The sequence below is a fragment of the Myodes glareolus genome, chromosome 7 (genome assembly GCF_982192425.1).
Source record: "Myodes glareolus chromosome 7, mMyoGla1.1, whole genome shotgun sequence".
Classification (NCBI taxonomy): domain Eukaryota; kingdom Metazoa; phylum Chordata; class Mammalia; order Rodentia; family Cricetidae; genus Myodes; species Myodes glareolus.
In genome coordinates, this window is record NC_142032.1 from 102,083,414 (window position 1) to 102,107,015 (window position 23,602).

General features: G+C 39.8%; 1 protein-coding gene across 4 annotated transcripts in view; it reads right to left on the minus strand.

Annotated features, from left to right (window-relative positions):
* The window catches only part of Stim1 (stromal interaction molecule 1), a 178,299-nt gene that overhangs the window by 47,408 nt on the left and 107,289 nt on the right, over positions 1 to 23,602 (minus strand). For all 4 annotated transcript variants that reach the window (XM_048429690.3, XM_048429691.3, XM_048429692.3 and 1 more), the window contains exon 3: positions 3,664 to 3,778. In XM_048429690.3, coding sequence (XP_048285647.1) covers positions 3,664 to 3,778 — 115 coding nt within the window. The remainder of the gene's footprint in view (positions 1 to 3,663; positions 3,779 to 23,602) is intronic.

Below are 23,602 nucleotides of genomic sequence, written 5' to 3' on the forward strand. Positions count from 1 at the left end.
CAGCCTCAAGAAAGGAGAGAATAAATGAATTTTCTTTTTCTCTCAAAATGTGGTAACAACAAATAGAGAGGGGAGAGGAAGACGAAGCTGCATGAGCAGCAGAAATGCAAACAGCCTGGGGATCCCCCGCCTGATGATGACGTCAGTCAGAAGTGAGAGCAGGCTTGTTAGGAACCATGATCTTAATTTGCGAAATCTAAAGTAACTTCCAAGTAGTTAGTGAAAGAATTATATTACATTATCCCACTTAATCTCTTTGCCTCACTTTCCATATCTGAAAATAGAGATAACACATAACCATAGTAACTATACATCATAAAGTTATTGTGAGAAATGAATGAACATGAGAAAAATACTCAGATTGGTGCTTAGCATGTATAAAGTACTAAAAAAGTATCAGAGTAGTTTCTGAGTTTCTGTTGTTTTTATTATTAAAACCAGAGCTGGTTAATGTATGATTAACGAACTTTTCTGCTAAGATCTAAACAACACAGGAAAAATGAAAAACAAATACTGGTTTCCAACATGAATCAGAGAATGCTAACAACAATAATCATAAAGAGGAATGACACAGCCTGCTGATTCTCTGAGCACCAATGACTGAAGCTGACGCCTACACCAGCAGCTGCACTCAGGGCAGCCAATGTGAACTAGTGCCACACCACAAGCTTTTGGTAGCTCTGGAAACTGTCCCTCTAGAAAGAATAGGTGCCTTTTTCTGAATAATGAGGCAAATTATTAGACACAAGGAGGGTCTTACTTGTCTATCAAACCACATGGTAAACCAACCCTTAAAAGATGTATGTATATGACTTCTCAGCAGTGAGGTACTCTGCTGTACATTAGAATGTTTTACTACTAAGGGTAAATGAGTCCCAGTACCTTCTAAAAAACTTACTTCATTGTCTTCCATGTTCCTGTAATTCAAAATACACTGGAAGTGTTCCAAATAGTTGCTAAGTCCAGAAATAAAGTTATTACCAGAAAATTGTGGAGCTGTTTTCTAGTATTATGATTCAAACCTCTATTTCTGCCTTCCCTTTCGTCACTTTCCTTTCTTAGTTACTTTTCTTTGAGCTTGTAAAAAAGGCCAAGATTATGTTTCTTGTCTCTTGCATTCTAAGTCTGTACTTATAAAACCTACTCTTAAAAGCAAGGCTCCTTGTCATCATGTTATTAGAGAAGAAAATCAAAATTAAACAGAACTAATGGAAGATTTTTCCTGGCAATGTTAATATACCTCCAAAGCCCATGTCATAGATTCAGATCTCATCACCAGACAGCCCAAATTGCTCAGGAGCTATAAAGACACATGAGCAGGGTGTGGCGCTTAGGGGTGGAGTCTTTGCTTCTGAAGACTCCCAGGAGGCTTTCTCCTCCATGCTTCTTTCTATGCTTGCTCTAAACTGATAAAACAGTTAAGTAGCAGCAACTCCCTTTTCAGCCCACTGCAGACTCCATTCCCTGCTGCAAATCTAATGAATCTAATACTCTCTGCGTATATACACATGTTCCTTCTCGGGAATAAAATTCTACAGTCCTAGGTAAGAATTTGAATACAAATAAAAACAGCCTCATTCTATTAAAAGTAGTGTTTTCTGCCATCAGATGACGAGGAAATGCATTGGTCTACAAGGGTCAGAGGATTTACATCTAGTTCTGGCTCTCCTAAATGCATGACAGTAAACACATGATTTTATAAGCCCAGTTCTAAGTTTCCTCAACTAAAAACCAGAAAAATTACAAAAGAGTGTCAGGTTCCTACAGTTGCAACAGCTTAAGAGGCTAAGAAAGAAAGATCCAAGAGTCTGAGGCCAGCATGAACAACATAGGGAGGCAGTCTCAAAATTATGAACCCATGGGTCAAGCAAGTTTCTTTTTTTTAAGATTTATGATTTTTATGTGTATGAGTGTTCCATCTGCATGTATGTCTGCACACCAGAAAAGGGCACCAGATGTCATTACAGATGGTTGTGAGCCACCATGTGGTTGCTGGGTATTGAACTCGGAACCTCTGGAAGAGCAGACAGTGCTCTTAACCTCTGAGCCATCTCTCCAGTCCCAAGTTTTTTAACACTTTTTTAACACTTTGTATTTGTCAGGTGGTTTTTGTTTTTATTTTTTTACTATGTTTTTTTGTTGTTGTTGTTGTTGTTTTGTTTTTGGTCAACTTGGCACAAGCTAAGGAAACCTCAAATGAGAAAATGTCTACATTAGATCGACCTGTAGGTAAGTTTGTGAGGCATTTTTAATTAATGGTTGATGTGGGAGAGCACAGGCTGCTCATAGTGGTGCCACCCCAGGGCACCAGGTGGTCCTGAATGATTTAAGAAAGCAGACTGAACAAGCCATGAAAGGCAAGTCAGTAAGCAGCTTCCTTTATGGTCTCTGCCTCAAGGTTCCTGACTTGATTTTCTGCCTTGGCTTCTCCCGATAATGGACTGTAAGCTATAAGCCAAATGAACCCTTTCCTCCCTAAGCTTTGACCACAGCAAAGGAACTAGGACACATATGTTCTATAAGACGTTGGGAAAAGACTGTGGCCAATCTTTTTTTATCTATATGTCTGTCTATCTATCTAAAAATCTATCTATTTTAGCGACTAGGTTTCATATATCCAACGCTGCTCATGAACTTAGTGAGGATATTCATGAATTTCTGATCCTGCCACTTCTCTTTTCCAAGAGCTGAGATTATATATGTGAACCACCACAGCTGATTTGTCCAGTGGTGGGGAGCAAATTCGGGGCCTTGTGCATGTGAAGCAAGCTTCCCACCAACTGAACTACATGCCAAGTCACTGCTTCCATTGTTGTTGAGATCCAAGGACACTCCACAGAGATAAAAGAAGCTAAAAACCTGCTATCTTCTTCCCTGTCGAGTCTCATAAAGCTAAACATAATCTTTCCCTTAAATTTCAGAATAAAATGCTCTGGAGGGAGAAAAAACAAGGTAGTCAAGGTTTAGGAGCTTTATTAATAAAAAGATCTACAATTTTCACTGAGAAATTCAACATGAGTCAGTAATGTGCCCATTGAAGGCACTAGCATTTAATTAGGCAGTGCTAGCACATGCCCAAGGTTCAGAGCTTGGCAGTTGGCAATGCAATTCAGCTCTGTATGAATCAAACCACACTTGGGAGTGAGTCTGTGACCAATTCAGGGACTTAAGAAAGATATTATAAAATTGTTTACAAAAAGGAAATCTAGATCAAAAAGAGGTTGAAAATGTTTTATTTAAGGATGAAGAACTATTCAGCTTTCTTCTTGGGGGGCAAGAATCAGGAATAAACCGTCTTTACTGTTGCTCAACCTCTGAATCACGTGGACCCAGAAGAGGTGGGGCTCAGCAGGGAGCAGAGAGCAGCACGCTTCTTTTCTCTGGAGATGACATGACAAGCTAGTAGATTTCTATGGGGGATAGTATGAGGACAGAAGATGAGTTAGGCTGGAGTTCAAGACATCCTGATGAAGGACACCTTCAAATCTCTTTCCCAGCGTAATGACCATAACTCAGTCTTACCACATGATTGTACACAGAATGATTTCAGCAATTTACACCTTGTTAAGTACTTTTTTTGTCCATGTCCTTTAAGGTCAGGTACCTACTCATCTCCTTTTCTAACCTCTGACAACTAGGGCTGACAGCCAGGCTGCCCGTTACCTTCAGATGCCTTCCACGCCTTCCACAGGTCCTCCACGCTGATAAGCTTATCCTCACCATGGAAGGTGCTGTGCTTCACTGTTGGATCATGGTAATTGAGGTCTTCCCTTAGAAACTGCAAGGGAAAAGCATACAAGTTACAGGAAATACTTGTGAACCAGCCCACCAAGATCTCCACATAAGCCATCTGTCTCCAGCTACACACCTTCCCAATGCATTACTTATAAACTTCAGTCATGTAACATTCTTTTTTGTAACTTTCTTTTTATTTATTTTTTGTGCCTTTCACATTGTGCCTCCTGATCCCACCCATCTCCCTTTCCCCCAAAAATAAAACAAAATAAAAGTTAAGAGACATAAATCTAAAAATTGCATTTGAAATACAACAGTTTACTTCCTGAAGGAAATGAAAGAATGGGAACTGATGAAGAAAACTGAGGAAGAAAAAAAAAAAGGAAGGGAAAATCTTGTCATGGGAGCTTCAGTGTGACACCCTGAGTATCACACAGTGAAGCACGCAGTAAACTCCTTATCCATGCATTCTGACATTATATGAAAGTCTCCATTGCCAAAGAGAACATTTTTTGTTTTGTTATATGTTTTCATATGGAAAAAAAAGGTATGCTAGAATTTTCCCTTATACTTTTATTAATTATACAAACAGTGACAGTGAATTAAACTAAAAGAGGGAACAAAGAAGAGTTGACATTTTAAAAAATGTTTATTATGTTTCTGAATCCATGTGCACACATGTACATATGGGTACATATGTTTGCAGAAGTCAGAGGTCAACATTCACCTCACAGAGAAACCCTGCTTCAAAAAAAAAGAGAAAGAAATGGAAATGAAGGGAAGAGAAGGGAAGAGAAGAGAAGAGAAGAGAAGAGGAGCATAAAGGACAGCTTTCTGTGGGTTGGAGGATAGCCTAGTCTATATAGACAGTTCCAGACCAGCCAGGTCTACAGTGATACCTGGTCTTTTTTTGGAGGGGACCTATTTACTTAAATAGAAAGGAGAATGGGGCCTGACATGGTGGGACACCTTTATCCCAGCACTTGGAAGGTAGAGGCAGGTGGATCTCTGAGTTCAAGGCCAGTCTAGTCTACAGAGCAAGTTCCAGGACAGTCAGGGTTATACAGAGAAGCCTTGTATTGGGGAAAAAGAAAGGAAGAAAAGAAGAAAGGAGGGAGGGAGGGAGGGAGGGAGGGAGGGAGGGAGGGAGGGAGGGAGGGAGGAAGAGAAGGAAGGAAAAAAGGAAGGAGGGAGGGAGGAGGGGAGGGAGGAGGGGAGGGAGGGAGGGAGGGACGGAGGGAGGGAATGAAAAGAAGAATGGGAACTGATGAAGTTTTATGTAAACTGTTGTATTTCAATGCAATTTTTAGATTTATGTTTCTGTGTATTTGTGCACATGGTAAACCAGAAGCATCAGATCCCCCTGGAGTTGGACAATTCAAGTCCTCTGGAAGAGCAATATATGCTATATAATTAATATAATATAATATAATATAATATAATATAATATAATAATATATATTACCATTTCTCTAGCCTGAAATGTAGAAGGTAATGAAGATGACTTTCTTCATGTTTTACTTAAAATTGAGGAAAATATCAATTGCTCATATCTAAGTAGAAAGGGAACCTAGAGGTTGGGAGAGTTGGTATTTAAGGAGCTAATGAAAGGTTCAAGCCTCGCCCTCCTGGCTCCACTCCTGGGTTCACATGCATGTGCAACAAGATAGCAGAGCCCCTTCTGAAGAGCATGTGCTCCGTCACTCACATTCTATGTGGCATTGCTCAGGCATGAGACTCTCAACCCCACAGCGGCACAGAGTTAAATGTTCCTAGTGTACACAAAAGCACTTCTAAGCTTTAGAGCATAACTCAGAAGTAGGTAAATACAGAAGACAGAAACATCTTGGCCAAGGATGACCTTTTATGCTTCCACAGCTCCAATGTATACTCCTATCAGAGTTGTTACTCCCTTCAAAACCATATGTCCCCTGGCAGAAGCTCCCAGTTATCCAGTTATAAACAGAAACATACATTTTTTTTTTCTTTAGCCAGGCCTAGTAATGTATACCTGTAATCCCAGTACTTGGGAAGTAAGAGGAGGATCAGATATTCGAGGCTATCCTTGGCTACATATATACGTCTGAGACCATCCTGGGCTATACATGAGTCCACCTTTTAAAAAAAAAGTTTTTTCTTTTTCTTTCTTCTCAATATGTAGACAAGACTGGTCTCAAACTTGCAGCAATTCTTCTGCCTTTGCCTCTTGCATGCTAGGATTACAAGCATATACTACAAAACTGAGATAAGAATATTATATTAAATATTATAATAAATGGAATTAGAACTCCATTCCCACTATATTTTAGATAAGCATTAATCATATTTCACTGTAAATATTGTTGTATATCCAGCAAATAGTTGAGGTCTTAATTAGAACAATATTTAGAAGCAATAAAAAGCAACAACAAAAATCAGGCTATTTTTTTGGCTCTCAAAACAAGGATTTACTGTTTCAAGCTCAGAACAAGGAGCTCCTCGCTTAAGAAGGTCCAAGGAAGTTTTGTCTTACCATGGGGAATGTAGCATTGGCTAGAATGACAGCGAGTAGCTTGCCTAAGAGCCAAAGCACCAGCTGTCACTAGGTATATTTAGCTCTATGAGCTCAGAAAGTGCTCTTCCATGAGGTAGCACAAAGCTGATCCCAAGCAGTAGTGGGTCCTGTGGGTGGTAGTAGAGGAGAAGGAAGCTGCAGCTCTGGATCCCCTCAGCACAGGCCCAGCATCCTCAAGGGGCAGGGCTCACTTAGAGCCAGAAGAGCAGCATATCTTCAGGTGCAGGATCTGAGCAGCTCTCCAGGGCTCCCCTTAGTACCACTGTCTCCTTCCTCTGCATTCAACCTTGACCCTCACTACATGTCTGCTATATTTTGCAAACCAAATAGCATCTCTAAAGCATCTTCCTCAAAACATTAAAAACCCATGTTTCACAAAATAATCTTATAAAACTGTGGTTTTCCACTTTGTACACTTGGTTGTGTAAGGCTGTTACTATCAGAATGATGCAATGACACATCTAATAACATATGTAAGCTGTAATAAAAGCTTTAAACATAAAAACACCAGGCAAATATTAGCAAAATAGTAGTTACAATAATTAATTTCAAGTATTAAACTGACCTTGTATACTGAAAATAAACTTAATTTAATCATAAAAAATGTTTCTTAGCTCTTCTTTGTATCTTAAACATCTATCAGTAATTCACTTTTTTGTTTCTGTTATTTGGACTTTGAGACTACCCTTGAACTCCTGATCTTTTGCCTCCACCTCCAAGTGTTGAGATTACAGGCATGTACCACCATGCCTAGTTTGTTGTTGTTCATTTGTTTGTTTTTCAATGCAGGGAAATATATACATAGTGCAGGCCAGCCACAAGCAAGAGACCCTACAATTTCATTCTTTCTCAGCACCCTCAGTCCTGGAATTACAGAAGAGCCACCACATGAGCTTAGGAACTTTCATTTTAGCTGTCATAGCTCCAGGCGCCGTTTATACCAAGTACTAGGACAGGAATGTTTCAGAGGTGAAATAACTGTCCTCAGTGACATTCACCCAGCTATTGCTAAAAGGTTAGGAGAGGACAGTCTTTTTTTCTTTTTTTGCTTTTTTGGTTTGTGAGACAGGATTTCTCTGTGTAACAGTCCTGGCTGTCCTGGAACTTGTTCTGTAAACAAGGCTGTCCATGAACTCATAAGAGATCTGCCTGCCTCTACCTCCTTAGTGCTGGAATTAAAGGCATGTACTGCCCAGGAAAAATAGTCATTTCTTACTCATCTTTATACATCTAGGTCTGCCAGTTTAAATACCAGAATAAAGAGAGGTACAGTGGTGCACAAACATAATCTGAATATTTGTTGGGAGACTCCGCTGGTCAAAGGTTGCAGTCTAACATTGCTTGGCTCCCTGGGCTTGGCACAACATGGAGGATGCCCCCCCAGGGGGGGCTTCCTGCTCTCTACCTAGCTTTATCTGGAGGTCTCTCTAGGCACCCCAATTCTATCTCAAGGATGACCCTTGACACAGTTCCCTGCAAATGCTCTTTCCCTGATGTCCACACGGTAATTAAGTAACATGCTCTAGCTATTTTCATAAGGCATGGTGCCACTAATTCAGCTATATAATAGGAGAGTGCCACCTAATGCATTAGAGTTTGCCCTAGCCACCACCCCAATCCTAGATATCCCTCACTCTGGAATAAAGTTGAGCTGTCTCACTAAAGTTATCTCCTGGAAGTCTATTTTTGCTGTGTTAGCAGGTTGTCCAAAGCTCTGTTGTCGCTTCTACCACTTTGTCCTCATGGACTGGTGGCAAAAAGACCACAAGAAAAAAGGGACCCCACAGTGGTGCACAAATAAAATCTCAATACTTCAGATGTCAGGATCAGCATTTTAAGTTAGAAGTCATTCTAGGCTTAAGAAGATCCTGTCTTAAAACAAAGCAAAACCCACTAGAAATAATGACCTTTATGAAATACAAATCTAACTAGACCAATACCTCTGCTTAAAATCCCATGACTCCTAATTATCTAAGATAAAGCCCTGGTTTCATTGACATTCCTTCATACTCTACACCCCTACCAGGCTAGGGGTCATGAAACTCTAACTATAAGTCAAATCCAGTGTATAACCTTTTAATTTACACATCATTTTTTTTCTTTTGAGGTTTGTCTGTTTGTTTTAGTGTGTATCCTAGGCTGGCCTCAAATATAGCCAAGGATGATCTTAAATTTCTGATCTTCCTGATTCTACCTCCAGATTACAAGTATTTACCCACCACCATGTCCAGTACATGTGATGCTAGAGATCAAATCAAGAGCTTTGCACATGCTAGGCATGCACACCACTAACAGCTGAGCCACATCCCCAGCCCCACTACGTAAAACATAACCAGAATACCGTCCATCTAATTCATTGACATAGTATCTATAGCTAATTTCATACTACAAAAGTAGAACTGAAACCAGGTGTGATGGCGTGTGCCTTTAATTTCAGAACTCAGGAGCAGAGGCAGGCAGATCTCTATGAGTTCAAAGTTAGCCTGGTCTACATAGCAAGTTTTGGAATAGTCAAATAGTTTTTGAGTACCTCAAAAACAAAAAAAAAAAAAACTAAGTAGTTGCTACAGAATCTTTATGGTTAGTAAACCCTAAAATATTTACTTCCTAGCTATTTTCAGAAAAAACAACCAATCCCCCTTTAGAAATATCAAGCCATTTCAGACCCTTGAGCATGTCATGAACTTTTATAGCTCCAAGCCTTTCCACCGCATGCTCCATATGAAAGGTGTTATGCCTATTAAAGTCACTGCCTCTGTGTAGTTTTCCACACTTCTAGATAAATTAACTGAGCGTCCCTTAGCTATTTGTTCCCTTAGTTCTCAAGTACACACTTATGACAACACTCCCACAACATTATAATTACTATTTAATTAGTCCCTTCCTACTTGCCCTAAGCAAATCAAAACTTGAAACTATATTTATTATTTATCTTTTTATTCACTTACCTTGTAAATTCACTAGAATACTTAAATGAATAATGAATTTAGCTCCTTAAACCTACCTACAAGTATGGGCCCTGGCACAAAGCAAGCTATTCAGGTACTAAATAATTGAAAGACTGTCTCTTGAGTTTATCCTACAGCACACAGAATGCTGGACAGATGTCTTAGTAATTAAGAGAGTTATACTGGCTGGAATTCAAGTCAGACCTTGCTTCTAAAGCTGGCTGCCTCGGTTTCAATTGTGGGTCTACCACTTACTTTCAATGCATCATAAACATCATCTGTAAAATGCATATAAGAATAATATCCTTATACAAAAATCACTTACTTATGAGTTAATTTGTTATAACAGCTTAGAATAGTACCTGAAACAAAATGTGTGTGGAGGGCAGGGGTTTAGAGGATAATATAACTAAGTATGTACAATCCTGGGATCCACTATTATAATAATGAGAATCCTCATATCTAAGAGAGTCCCATAGAGGATGTAGAAGACAGATATTTCCTTAGTGCCTGCTAACAAAAGTCAATGTGCTAGAACTGCAATGGAGAAAATTAAGAAAAGACACAACTGTCTACTAGCTTCAAAGGTTCTTTCTGTTCTACACTGGAATTGCTTACAATCCCTAACTCCACCATAAATTGAAACCAGATAGTCTTTTGCAAAATCTTCTATGGTCTGAGTTCTACCTGATGCTACTGGAGCATCAACTGCGTCTTCCTCCTCTTCCTGATGGTAGTAAATTCCTAGTCTCTCAAAGTACCAGCCCTTTCATCAGTCCAATGATTTTTACATGCTACTCCCTCACTCCCCTTCTTTTCCAGACCATGCTGAGTTATCTGTTCAGATCCAGGTTGTTTATCAGTGGTCATCCTGAACATGGATAAAGCTAACTTAGGTCTTCCTCTGCTGTGCTTCCTACTGTTCACTTAAGATAGCAACTCCAACTGTTCCCCAAATCTCTGCCACTAGGAAGCTTCTTCCGAAGCAGCAACAACACCCTCTCTTTTTCCCTTTATTTCCAGTACCAGCACATATAAAGTACAGAGAATACATCTGAGGTTGAAAATAAAGGCAGCCATTATTGTGGAATCATCCTTGATGCTGTAACATAACATTAAGTACATGATACAGGTCAACTCCTAAAGTCAACATCTAAGGTTACAGCTTTGCAGCCACTGGGACAGAACAGCAAAGACTGGATTACTCTAACATCTCCAGTCTTGTAAACTATTAGGAACAAAGTATCCAAAACAGTCAAGGACTACCGGTTGGTGACCTTTGTTTTATGACAGAAGGACAGAAATAGATGACTAATTAAAATAATTTTCCTCAGAGAGAAAAGAACATGTAATAATTGGTATCAAAAGGGTGAATATACAGCACAGGATATCAAAAAGGATATTTGCAGTCTATGCCCACACCACCATGAACACACCCAATCTCCTTTGATCTTAGAAGCTAAACTGCATCAGTTTGGCAAATGCCTGAATGGAAAAAAAGGATATTTACAAAAACTGCTGGGATTGAAAGTACTTGTAGCTTGATACCATGAAAAGCTAAATGGACAAGGTCTCCAGTAAAATTGAGGAAGACATTCTCTGGGAACCCACAGGCCACACAGACCAGGAGAGCAGATAGGCTAATGTACATTTTCACCTCACACAGAAATGCAAGTTCATAAGCACTAAGTGCCTACATTAAAAAATTTAGGAGATCTCCTCCTGAGAAAATTGGGAGTGTGCGTGAAGGGCAGAAAGGAGAAGGAGAACATGAGGGAATGGGATGGTTGAGATGGGGAAATGACAGAGAAGGGGAGCAAGGAAATACATATCTTGATTGTGGGAACCATTGTGGAGCTAGCATGAAACCTGACACTAGGGAAATTCCCAGGAATCCATAAGGATGACCCCAGCTAAGACCCTAAGCAATAGAGGAGAGCATGCCTGAACTGGCCTTCCCCTATAGTCAGGTTGACCTTAATTGTCATCATAGAACTTCATCTAACAACTGATGGAAGCAGATGCAGAGATCCACAACTAAGCACTGGGCTGAGCTTCTGGAAACCAGTCAGAAAGAGACAGAGGAGCAATATTATGAGCAAAGTAGTCAAGACCATGATGGGTATTCCACAGAAAGTTCTGACCTGAGCTAGTGAGAGCTCACTGACTCTGGACCGATAGTGGTGAAACCAGCACAGGACCAAACTAGCCCCACTGAATGTGGGGGACAGTTGTGAGGCTTGGACAGTCTGTGGGGTCACTACCAAAGGGACCAGGATTTATCCCTACAGTTTGTACTGGTTTTTTGGAGCCCATTTTCTTTGGAGAGATACTTTGCTCAGCCTAGATATAGTGGAGAGGGCCTGGTCCTGCCTCAAAGTGATGTGCCAGACTTTGTTGACTCCCCATGAGAAGCCTTACCCTCTCTGAGGACTGGATGGAGGATGAGGTGTGGAGAGCAGGAGGAGAGGGAATGGGGGGTGGGACTGGTATGTAAAATGACAAAAGATCATTTTTAAAAAATTAATTTTTAAAAATTGGGGAAATATCATACTTGTAACTTAAAAGTACAAGTGAAAGCTCTAGAAAAAGGAAGAAATACCCTAAAAGTACACAGCAAGATATAATCAAACTTAGGGTTGAAGTCAATGAAATAGAAACAAAAAAATACAAACAGTGAGACAAAGATTTGGTTCTTTGAGAAAATTCAGAAAGGTTGACAATTCCTTATCCAAATTAACTAAAAGGCAGAAAAAATATTAAAATTAACAAAATTAGAATTGAAAAGGGGTGATTTAACAACAAACACTGAAGAAACCCAGATAACAAAGACATATTTTTAAAACCTATACTTAACCAAATTAGAAAATCTAAAGGAAATAGATAATTTTCTATCTAATTTAAAATTTCTATCTAATCTAAAAGAAATAGATAATTGATACATACCTCTTCCAAAGTTAAAGCAGGACCAGGTAAGCAATAAAACAGACCTATAAACCCTAGTGGAATAGAAGCAGTCATTAAGTCTCCCAACAACAACAACAACAAAAAAAAAGGCCCAGGTCCAGGCCCAGGGGCAGATGGTTTTAGTGCAGAACTACACCACTCTTAAAGAAGAGTTAATGCCAATACTCCTGAAGTGTTTACAAAATAGAAACAGAAGGAACACTGCCCAATTCATTTTATGAGGCCACAGTCACTCTGATAACCAAACCATATAACAACCCAACAAACAAAGGGAATTACAGACCAATTTCCCTTATGAATTTAGATGCAAAAATTCTCAATAAAATACTCGCAAACCAAATCCAAGAACATAAAGATGATCCACCATGATCAAATGAACTTTATCCCAGAGATGCAGGGATAGTTCAACATACATGAATCAATAAATATAATTCACCACATAAACAAACTGAAAGAGAAAAAAACATGATCATCTCATTAGATGCAGAAAAGGCCTTTGACAAAATCCAACACCCCTTCATGATGAAAGTCTTAGAGAGGTTAGGGATACGAGGAACATACTTCAACATAATGAAGGCGGTTGACATCAAGCCCAAAGCCAACATCAACTTAAATGGAGAGAAACTCATAGCAAAAGCAATTCCACTAAAATCAGGAACAAGACAAGGCTATCCACTCAATACTTATTCACTATAGTACTTGAAATCTTAGAGCAATAAGACAACTGAAAAAGATCAAGGAAATACAAACTGGAAAGGAAGAAGTCAAAGTATCTTTATTTGCAGATGATACAATAATATACATAAGTGATCCTAAAAATTCTACCAGAAAAGTCCTACAGCTGATAAACACATTCAGCAAAGTAGCTGAATACAAAAAATTAACTAACATAAAGCAGTAGCCCTCTTATATATAAATGACAAACAGACTGAGAAATAAATCATGGAAACACCTTTCACAATAGCCTAAAACAATATAAAATATCTCGGGGTAACTATAACTGAACAAGTGACTTACATAATAAAAACTTTAAGACATAGATGAAAGAAATTGAAGAAGATATCAGAAGATAGAAAGATCTCCCATGTTTATGGATTGAAAGAATTAATATAGTAAAAATTGCCGTCTACCAAAAGGAATCTACGGATTCAATGCAATATCCATCAATACTCCAGAACAATTCTTCACAGAATTTGAAAGGACAATCTTCAGCTTCATATGGAAACAGAAAAGACTTAGGACAGCTAAAACGATTCTGAATAATAGAAGAACTGCTGGAGGTCTCACCATCCCCAATTTCAAGTTGTACTACAGAGCTAGAGTAATACAAACCACATGGTCTTGGCAGAAAAACAGACATGTCAATCAACGAAAGAGAATTGAAGACCCAAACATAAATCCACACACCTATGGACACCCGATTTTTATAAAGTCAGAGATACACACTGGGAAAAAAGATGACATCCTCAACAAATGTCCTGGTCAAACTGGATAGCTATATGTAGAAGAATGCAAATGGATCCACATTTGTTACCCTGCACAAAACTCAACTCCATATCAAAGACCTCAACATAAAACTAGATACACTGCACCTGATAGAAAAGAAAGTGGGGAATAGTCTTAAACTCATTGGCACAGATCATCATTAGCACAGGAACTAAGGTCCAAGATAATAAATGGGACCTTATGAAATTGAGAAGCTTCTGCACAGCAAAAGATACCATCATTTGGACAAAGTGACATCCTACAGAATAAGAAAAGACTTTTTTTTATACCAACTATGCATCCAATAGAGGGCTAATACGCAAATATATGAGGAACTCAAAAAAAAAAAAAACTAGGTATCAAGAAAACAAACAACCTAATTAAAAATGGGGTACAGATCTAAAGAATTCTCAAAAAGGGAAAGTCAAATCGCGGAGAAACATTTAAAGAAATGTTCAACATCATTAGCCATCAGGAAAATGCCAATCAAAATTACTTTGAGTTTCATCTTATATCCATCAGAATGGCTAAGATCAATAGCACAAATGACAGCTCATGCTGGCAAGAATGTGGAGTACGGAGAACACTCATCCGTTGCTAGTGGAAGGGTAAATTTGTACAGCTACTATTGAAATTGGTGTAATGGTTCCTCGGGAAAATGGGAATCAATCTAATTCAAGAATCAGTTCTATCACTTTTGGGCCTATACCCAAAGCATGCTTCATCTGATCAAAAAGATATTTGTTTAACCACATCCATTGTTGCTCCATTCATAATAGCCAGAAATTAAAAACAACATAGATGTTCCTCCACAGAAGAACAGATAGAAAAATAAATAAATGTGGTATATTTACACAATGAACTATTACTCAGACTTTAGAATGAAATCATGAAATTTGAAAGTCAATAGTTCGAACTAGAAAAAAAATCATTCTAAGTAAGGTCTTCCAGACCCAGAAAGACAAATGCATTATGTATTACCTTATATTATTCCCTTATATGTGATATTAGCTAAGTTTATGATAACCAAGCTACAATCCATAGAACCACAGAGACTAAGTGCAGAGGAAGGGACTTGGGCATAACAGATAGATCTTGTTAGAAAAAAGAACAAAAGAGTTATGGATGGATGGGAAGAACAAGAAGATCAAGTGGGAAGGGGGGGAAGGATAAAGGAGGGCATATGGAGAGAGACAGATAAAAATGAGGGCTATTTGAGGGATGGTGTACAAACCTAACCCAGGAGAAGCTTCCTAAAATTTATACATATATGAAGATGATCTAAATGAAATCAGTAAACAATGGGGAGAAAGAGCCCCAACTAGACATCTCTTGTCACCAAATGAAGCTTCCAATATCAGGACTGAGTTGCATCTAATTGAGTTCTTGGCCAAAGAGGTCTCATGGGAATCCCCAACAAACCCGTCTGTTGCAAAGACTGTCTCTTCACAAACTGATAATAAGTCTCCATTGCTAAAAGCAATACCTGTACAACTCACCAAACATGGATAAGTTGAGCTGGTGCCTACACAGAGCTTTTACTCCTACTTTCTAGTGTCTTTGGTACAGGAAGATACTCTGCATGCTACCAAAAGGGAAATGTAAACACAAACCCTTTGATCTACAATAATGTCCTGTCTGCAAGATATGCTAGGGCAATTAATGGTGGCACAAAGCTTGTGGGAGTAATCAATCAATATCTGATTTGACTTAAAGTCCACTCCAGGAGATGAAATGTACACCTGACACTGCTTGGGTGACCAAGAACCTGAGACTAGATAGCCAGAGACGTAGGATAAAAACAAATACTACTTTTTTTTTCAGTACTAATAAAATTACTCCTAAAGACATTCTGATATACTCATAGATTCCTGCTCATAATCAAAGAAGTTTCCTCCTACAGCAGATGGGAACAAATACAGAGACCCACAGCCAGACATTATTTAGAGAGTTAGAGACCTTGAAACACTCCACCCTAAATGGGATGTCTACATCAAATGTCTCCAACCTCCTCAAGGATCAGGGAATCCCATAGCTGAGAAGGCAGAAGAAATGTGAGAGACAGAGGGGATGGAGGACACCAAGAAAATAAGACCCTCTAAATCAACTTTACCCACACACATATGAATTCATAGAGACTGAGACAGAATGTACATGGCCTTTGTGGGTCTGCACCAGTTGGGGTCCTAGAGTTGAAAGCAGTGGACACAAGCACCCACCTCACCCAAAAGCAATTTCCAATATATAACCACTTGCAAATGAAAATTTAGTTTCCTCCAAGGGGGTCTCACTGGAGGAAAAAACAAAAACAAACAAACAGAAAACTACTCTTAAGGGCAGGCTACAGTCAGGAGTAGATGGCCAACAGAAAACCAACTCTATGGCATCACCAGAGGGTCCTTGTCTCATAATGTTGCATCAGGGCTCTTCCTTTCTTTTTATATTATTACTTTCTAAAAAAATTAAAGATTTATTTATTTATAATGTATATAGTGCTCTGTCTGCATGTTCTGCAAGCCAGAAGAAGGCACCAGATCTCATTACAGATGGTTGTGAGTCACCATGTGGTTGCTGGGAATTGAACTCGGGACTTCTGGAAGAGCAGCCAGTGCTCTTAACCTCTGAGCCATCTCTATGACCCTTAAATTTTTAGTTATATATTTTTCCTTCTTTCTTTTTAACCTATAGATCCTTTATGTATATAATATGGCTCCCAGTTTAATGTTTTTATGGGATTCCCGGATATGCAAATGAGTGGGTCTCTGTTTCTTATACTTTCTCTTGGACTCTTTATTGTTTGTTTGTTTGTTTTGCTCAGTTCTGATGTGCTAGGTCTTTGTTTTATGTCATTCTATTTTATTATTATTCCATAGATGCCTGTTTGCTCCCAATGAGAAACAGAAAGCAAGTGAATCCTGGTGGAAGGGGAGGTGGGAAAGAACTGAGAGGAGTAGAAGAAGGGAAATCATAATCAGGATACATTATATGTAAAAAAAAAATCTATTTTCAATAAAAGGAAAAACTAAGAATAGTTTTCAAAAGCTCTAAGGGAATAAAGCAAATAAAGAAATACATATGTCCAAGAAAATCTTCCAAAATTCAATAAGAAGGCAAAAGTGTAGCAGCCTTTGACCCTGCTACTCACTGACTCTGCCCACATGCATTTACTGAGACAGAAATTCTGTTCCAGAATAGTGTAGGTAAGTACACAGGGTTACTTTTCCCCTAGATGTCTAGCTGGATCCTAGAAGAGACAGGACACCAACAATTCTCATCTTTCTACCGGCTACCTGTGGCTGGTGTCAAGAACTGAGTGTGGTCATCAGGTAGTGATGCAGTGCCAATGAGGATGCTATCATGGACTTCAACTATCATTTCCATAAAAAATAAGATGACAATTATGTTTTGGGCAGACAAACCAAGGAGACCTGAGGTTCCCTCTGCTAAGTGCACAACCCCAAAAGAGAGAATATTATCTTAAAAAAAAAAACCATGACTCACCTATAGCTCTAGAATCTCAGCTCAAAGGCATTGCCTGGAAGTAAATCAGGCTTTAAATCTCTGTAAGTTCAAGACTAAAGGTGCCATGCAGTGAGTATAAACTGTGGTAAAAGGCATCTGTAGAAATACTGATGGTGTTTGCGAAGACAATAGTCCCTCTTCTCTACAAGGAATGCATTCCAAGCTACACACACACAATGTTAAATTGTGGATAGTACCAAATCCTATGGAGTACATTTTTCCTATATAAATATATCAATGATAAATTTAATGTTTTCTTCATTTTAACATGAGGCACTGTGATCAAAACTTTTGTAGTTTGAGGTATAATTGCAAAATTAACATAAATTTATTACAGATAGGTTGATTCTTACTTCAGCACACTCCCCCCTTTCCTCATTAAATGAAATCACCTTTTCTAATACCATAGCCATTATAAACATATTCAAACACTAGAGGAAATCATGTATGTTAATCACCCTCTCGCTACTGTTAAAATTACTTGAAAACCAGTCTAAGGTAGGAAAGATTTATTTTGGCTCCTGGTTTCGGGAGTTTAACCCATGGTCAACTGGATCCACTGTTTTTAGGCCTCTGGCAAGGCAGAAGCATCATAGCAGAAAGAGGAGGACAAACTACTCGTCACATGGTGGTCAGGAAACAGAGAAGAGAGGGCAGGTCTTAGGGACAACCTTCAAAGGCAGGTCCTTAGTGACTTCTTTCCTCAAACAGTCTCCTCTTTCCATTCAGTTATTAACTCAACAGGCTAAGCCCAACGATAAAGTAGGCTCCTCTCATCAACCAACCCTCCTCAGCAGCACCACTACTAAAACTGAGCCTTCTGTACATTTTGGAAGAACAGTTCACATGCAAACCATAATCCAAGGTTAAAGTAAAGAAACATATGACAATGCTGAACCAGCTAAAGGCACACAGCTGTAACCCCAGCACTTGGGAGGTAGAAGTGGTAGAATCAGAATAGCAAATTTGAGGTGCATGGCTATGTGGCCCTGCACATAGAAGGCTATGGCTACTGGACACAGAAAGGAAACAAACAGAAACTGGGTAACACTACAACTGCACTGTGTGCATGGCTCCAATTCACAAAGAATCCTTGATACCCCATGTATCATTTTTGAGCTTCATACCACTCACTGAAGAAACCTACTATTGATGTTCCTGAGGGGCAAAGAAACTTCCCTAGACATCTTCCTGTTCTTGTCTCCCAAATTGGCCATGTTTTTGGCTTCCTACCTTCATTTAAGACTCATCAAATTTCCCTTCTTCTCTAGTCCCAAAACATGTTGAGTTCATCTGCTTATGCAAATGAACTTTTATTATACTTTATTTACTTATTTGTGTGTGTGTGTGTGTGTGTGTGTGTGTGTGTGCATGCACATACATCCTTGCACCACAACATGCTATGGAGGTCAGAAAACAACTTGTGAAGGTTAGTTCATTCTTTCCACCATCTGATCCCAGGGATCAAACTAAGGCTTGGCAACAAATGCCTTTACTTGCTGATTTATCTCATAGGCCTCAGTCTCTCATCGCAAAACCTGGTCTGGAGTTCACTATGTAGCTGAAAGAAGCCTCGAACTCCTGCCACTGCAATTTCAACTTCCAAATGTTGAAATTGAAGGCCTGTGCCCCCATGCCCATCAATAATCAATAAAATCTTCACAGGTAGGAAATTTGACTGCTTTCCTGCTCTTTGTACATCCAGAATCCAGCAGAGAGCAGATACTAAATATGTGGAGGGAAAGACAGGAGAGTGAGGAAGTGAGGAGAGAGCAAAACAAAAACAGAGAGGGTAACTAACCCTCAAGTGAAGCAGACATTACACAGGAAGCTAATTCTTTCTAATACTTGTGGCTCACGCTGCACGTGATATAGACACAAATGTGTAGAGAGACCTGCATAAAACACAAACAGGCAAAAACCAGTTAGATCTAAAGGGAAGCAGGGCTTGTGAGCTAGCTAGCAGTTCTCTGACATGAAGAATCAAAAGCAGGGTTAATACCTAAAACAGGGTTTTTCCCTTTGTGTTGGCTCACCACTCCTGGCTGCCAGGTGATCCTAGCAATCTGCCTACAACTTGGTAGAGCCCAGATTTTGCTTATATTACCAGCAACTATGGGGCTTCAATTTTTCCTCCAGGCTGCACAAACTGTCCCTAACCTTTCAGATCCGTGACCTGGTTTCTCTATCTCAGTGCTTGCTCTTCGTTCTCTACTTTTTGTTACAGACAATGACACATCTAAATGCAGAAAGACACATACCACACAAGTACAACATGATATATGTACACATAAGAAACACAAGGACACTAATACACACATAAGACAGAAAGCCCGTAATCATCAGAACTGTCGTCCAGAAGAGATAAAGCAAACAGAGAAGGGAGGAAGGGAAACAACAGCCTGCTTAGTGAGAAGGAATTTCCCTGTCTGTCAAAGCAAGCCACCTTCTGGTTTTCCTGGAAGCATGCGGGACGCCATCTGGGGGAGCTGCTGCCTCATCCTGTGTCTGGCAAGTCACTGAGCCAGATTGCAAAGTATGCCTACTCTCTGAAATGTGTAGTTCCATGTGTCTGCCAACTGGGACCCTTGCTTGAGTGCTAACTGACAATGTATCCTCTCCTCTACAGCATATACTAGTTCATGACATCTGATTCTTCTTAAAACTTCCAGAGTTCTTTGTGAATACCAGCACTCTGGCCCTTAAAACCACTTCTGTCAACTAGTATAATCCAGTACTCAACGCAGGAAGCAGGGTTGAGGGAATTAATGCAGGTTCAAGACCAACTTGGTCTCTCTAGTGAGTTCCAGGGCAGCTACGGCTACATCCAGCCTCAAAACAAATAAACTAGTATTTCTGTTATAGACCACTTATATCTCTGCCTAACCAGTCCTAGGGCTTGCCAACAGCAAAAACGATCTCATCTTCATCTCAATTTCATAAATGAGGAAGACTTGACCCTTACACTAAAACCTCACTCAGGTCACTCTAACAGTCATACTCAGACTAGGGTTTTGCTTTGTTTTGTTGTTTTGTTTTGAGAAAGGGCCTCAACGTGTATCCCTGCCTGGTCTGGAACTCAATATGTAAACTATGCTGGCCTCACAGAAATCCACCTAGCCTCTGACTCCCAATTGCTGGTATGAAAGGTATTAGCCACTGTCTTAGGATTTCTATTGCTTTGATAAAATACCATAACCAAAAGTAACTTGGGAAGAAAAGGTTTATTTCAAGTATAGTTTCACATCACAGTCCATCATGAAGGATAGTCAGGGCAGGAACTCAAAGAGGGCTGGAAACTGGCAGCCGGAGCTGATGCAGAGACAGAAGCTCGCTCAGCCTGCTCTCTTATACGACCCAGAACCACCAGTCCAGGGATGGTCCCACCGACAGTGAGCTGGGCCAACCCACATCAATCACCAATCAAGAAAATGCACCACAGGTCATTCTGGTGGGAGCATATTCTCAACTGAGGTACCCTGTTCCAAAATGACTCTAGATTGTATCAAGTTGACATAAAACTAGTCAGCATAACCACTATGCCTGGCTCATGCTTACACTTTTAAAAGGTCAGTATCTCTTCAGTGAGATGGGTAAAGGCACTTGCCACCAAACCTGTGTTTGATACCCAGGACCCACACAGGAGGAGGAAAGAACTAATGTCTCTAAGTTGTTCTCTGACCTCTACATGTGAGCTGTGGTACTTGAGTGTGATCACACACATTCACAGACACATACATTTAGTAACAAAATCACAACTAATAGTATCTAAACCAGGCTTGGTAGCATATGCCCATAAATCCCAGCTTCTCAAGAGACTGAAGCATGAGGATGGCTTGAAACTACTTTGGGGCAGCCAAAGCAATAGAGTGAGCCTCCACTTCCTAAACATTAAAGTCAGATATAATGGTGCACACCTGCAATCCCAGCACTTAGTATGAAACCAATCCAGGCTATATAACAAGTTCTAGAATAGCCTGAGGTACATAGTAAGAAGCCTCTCTTTCTAAAGCCTAAATAATTTCTTGACTCATGCCTGTAATTCCAGCGTTTGGTAGGCTGAGGAAGAAAGACTGCTGTGAATTTGAGGCCAATATGGGTTACATAGTGGTTCCAGGACAGCCTGCACTACAAAATGTGAAAAAAAAAACCCACAAAATTAAAAGCTCTAATAGAAAGTCAATGTCCTTAAAGTTTAATAAACTCACAAAAGCGAACACTGAATGTTTTAGCGGATCTATATTTCTGCTTCCAAAAATGTCAAAGAGACTATGAGAGACCAAGTGGTAATTCCCTTTGCCCCACAGAGACTTAAATCCAAGTCTCCACCCTTACATTATGGAAGGCCATGTGAAGCCTTGGCAAAGACAGCTGGCCAAGAACTAATACAAAGTTTCAGGCTATAAAGCTAACTATGAACTAAGTGTGTTGGCTCATGCACATAATCCATGCACTTGTAAGGCTGCAGGCAGAAGGACAGCTGTGAGTTCAAGGCCAGCCTGGTCTACATAATAAGTTTCAGGCCAGCCAGAGCTGCATTATCAAGAACTTATTTCATAGCAGGGTTGATACGGAACACTAGCAAAAGGAAAATAAGAGGGGCTGTAGAGTGGCTCAGCGGTTAAGAGCACTGACTGCTCTTCCAGAGGAGCTAGGTTCAGTTCCCAGCACCCACACAGCAGCTCACAGCTGTCTCTAACTCCAATTCCAGAGAATCTGATGCCTTCAAATCAATGCACATAAAATGAAGTTAAAATTTTTAAAAAAGGAAAATAAGAATAAAGTATTTATGTATACATATATTTGAGCATGTTGCAATGAAATCCATTATTTTGAATGCTAACTAAAAAAAATGGGGAGGGGGTCATTTAACTCATGCTTGTAATCCTAACACTTGGGAGGCTAGAAGTTGTCTAGAGTTCAGGACTAGCTTGGGCTACAGAGTGAGACCCTAAACTGTCCCAGGTGAGGGAAAGATGAATATAGAACATTTCCTTAATCTAAGAATCAGATTCACCTGAAGATTATTATTATGATGATCATCTCTTGTTGTGTTCCAAAGGTCTAAACAGAATTCAATCTGCACTTTGCCTGAATAAAGAGCAAAGCACCGAATGTTCCATGAGATAGGAAATAAGAGGGTGATTGCAATAGGATGTGTGCAGGAGTTAGAAATCAGGAAAGCAGAAATGCAGAAAGATGCTAGCTCTAGCACTTAGGAATAGAAGGTCAGGAGTTCAAGGCCAGTAGGGCTTACAGGAGACCTTATCTCAACAACACAAAAACAAGACTAAAACAAAAGCAACAAAATAAGAAAAGTATCTCCAAAGTAAGTTGAAAAACTTTCCTCACCAACCGACATGTATGTACAGAAACTTGTGCTGATATGCTCAGCCTCAGTCAGAGGAGCTTCTAACCTCAGCACTTGATGTCTAATTGTCAAGACAGGCTTTCTCTGTGTATCTTTGGCTGTCACTCACTCTGTAGACCAGGCTGGTCTCAAACTCACAGAGATTCCCCTGCCTCTCCCTTCTGAGTGCTGAGATTAAAGGTGTGAACCTCCAGGTCTGGCAATGCAGAGACTCTTCACTGAGAAATGACAGCGGAGTGCTCAGCCCTCAACAGGACATCTGTATCAGTCCCACTAAGGGCATTGTAGAAGAAGAGGAAAAAAAGAAGAGCTGGAAGATGGAGAGATATGCAAAGAGACATCTTCTGGACATGACATAGTTGTTCCGCTTATAAGTTCACAGCAACTGAGTTAACTGCACAAGACCTGTGACATACTGGATCTGTCTCTATTTCATCACAGATGAGTCCACAAGACCCAACCCCCTGATGACCACTGTTAATGGTAACTTAGGGGTAGTGTGTCATTTCTGTCAGTGGTGTAGTCACTGATAAGTTTCCCATGTTTCAGTAAATAACCATCGACCCAACTTGAAAGGGAGGACACGGACCTAAACTGAGTGGGTAATACAAACACACACAAACACAAACACACACACACACACACACACACACACACACACACACACACACACACACACAGCATGGAAGCAGGAGTCAGGAAGAAGGGCCTCAGTGGAAGAGGGAGGATAATGCACATAAAAATGACTAAAATCATTATATACATGTAAAAAACTGTTGATGGTGATGATGATGATGATTACTATTTTGGTTTTTCAAGACAGGGTTTCTCTGTGTTACAGTGCTAGCTGTCCTGGCACTTTCTCTGTAGACCATGCATGCCTCAAACTCACAGAGATTCACCTGGCTCTGCCTCCCGAGTACTGGAATTAAAGGTGTGCGCTGCCACCGACCAGTAAAAATTATTTTAGAAATGTATGTGTCTGAGTGTTTTTGCTTGTGTGTGTGTATAAGCGCACCA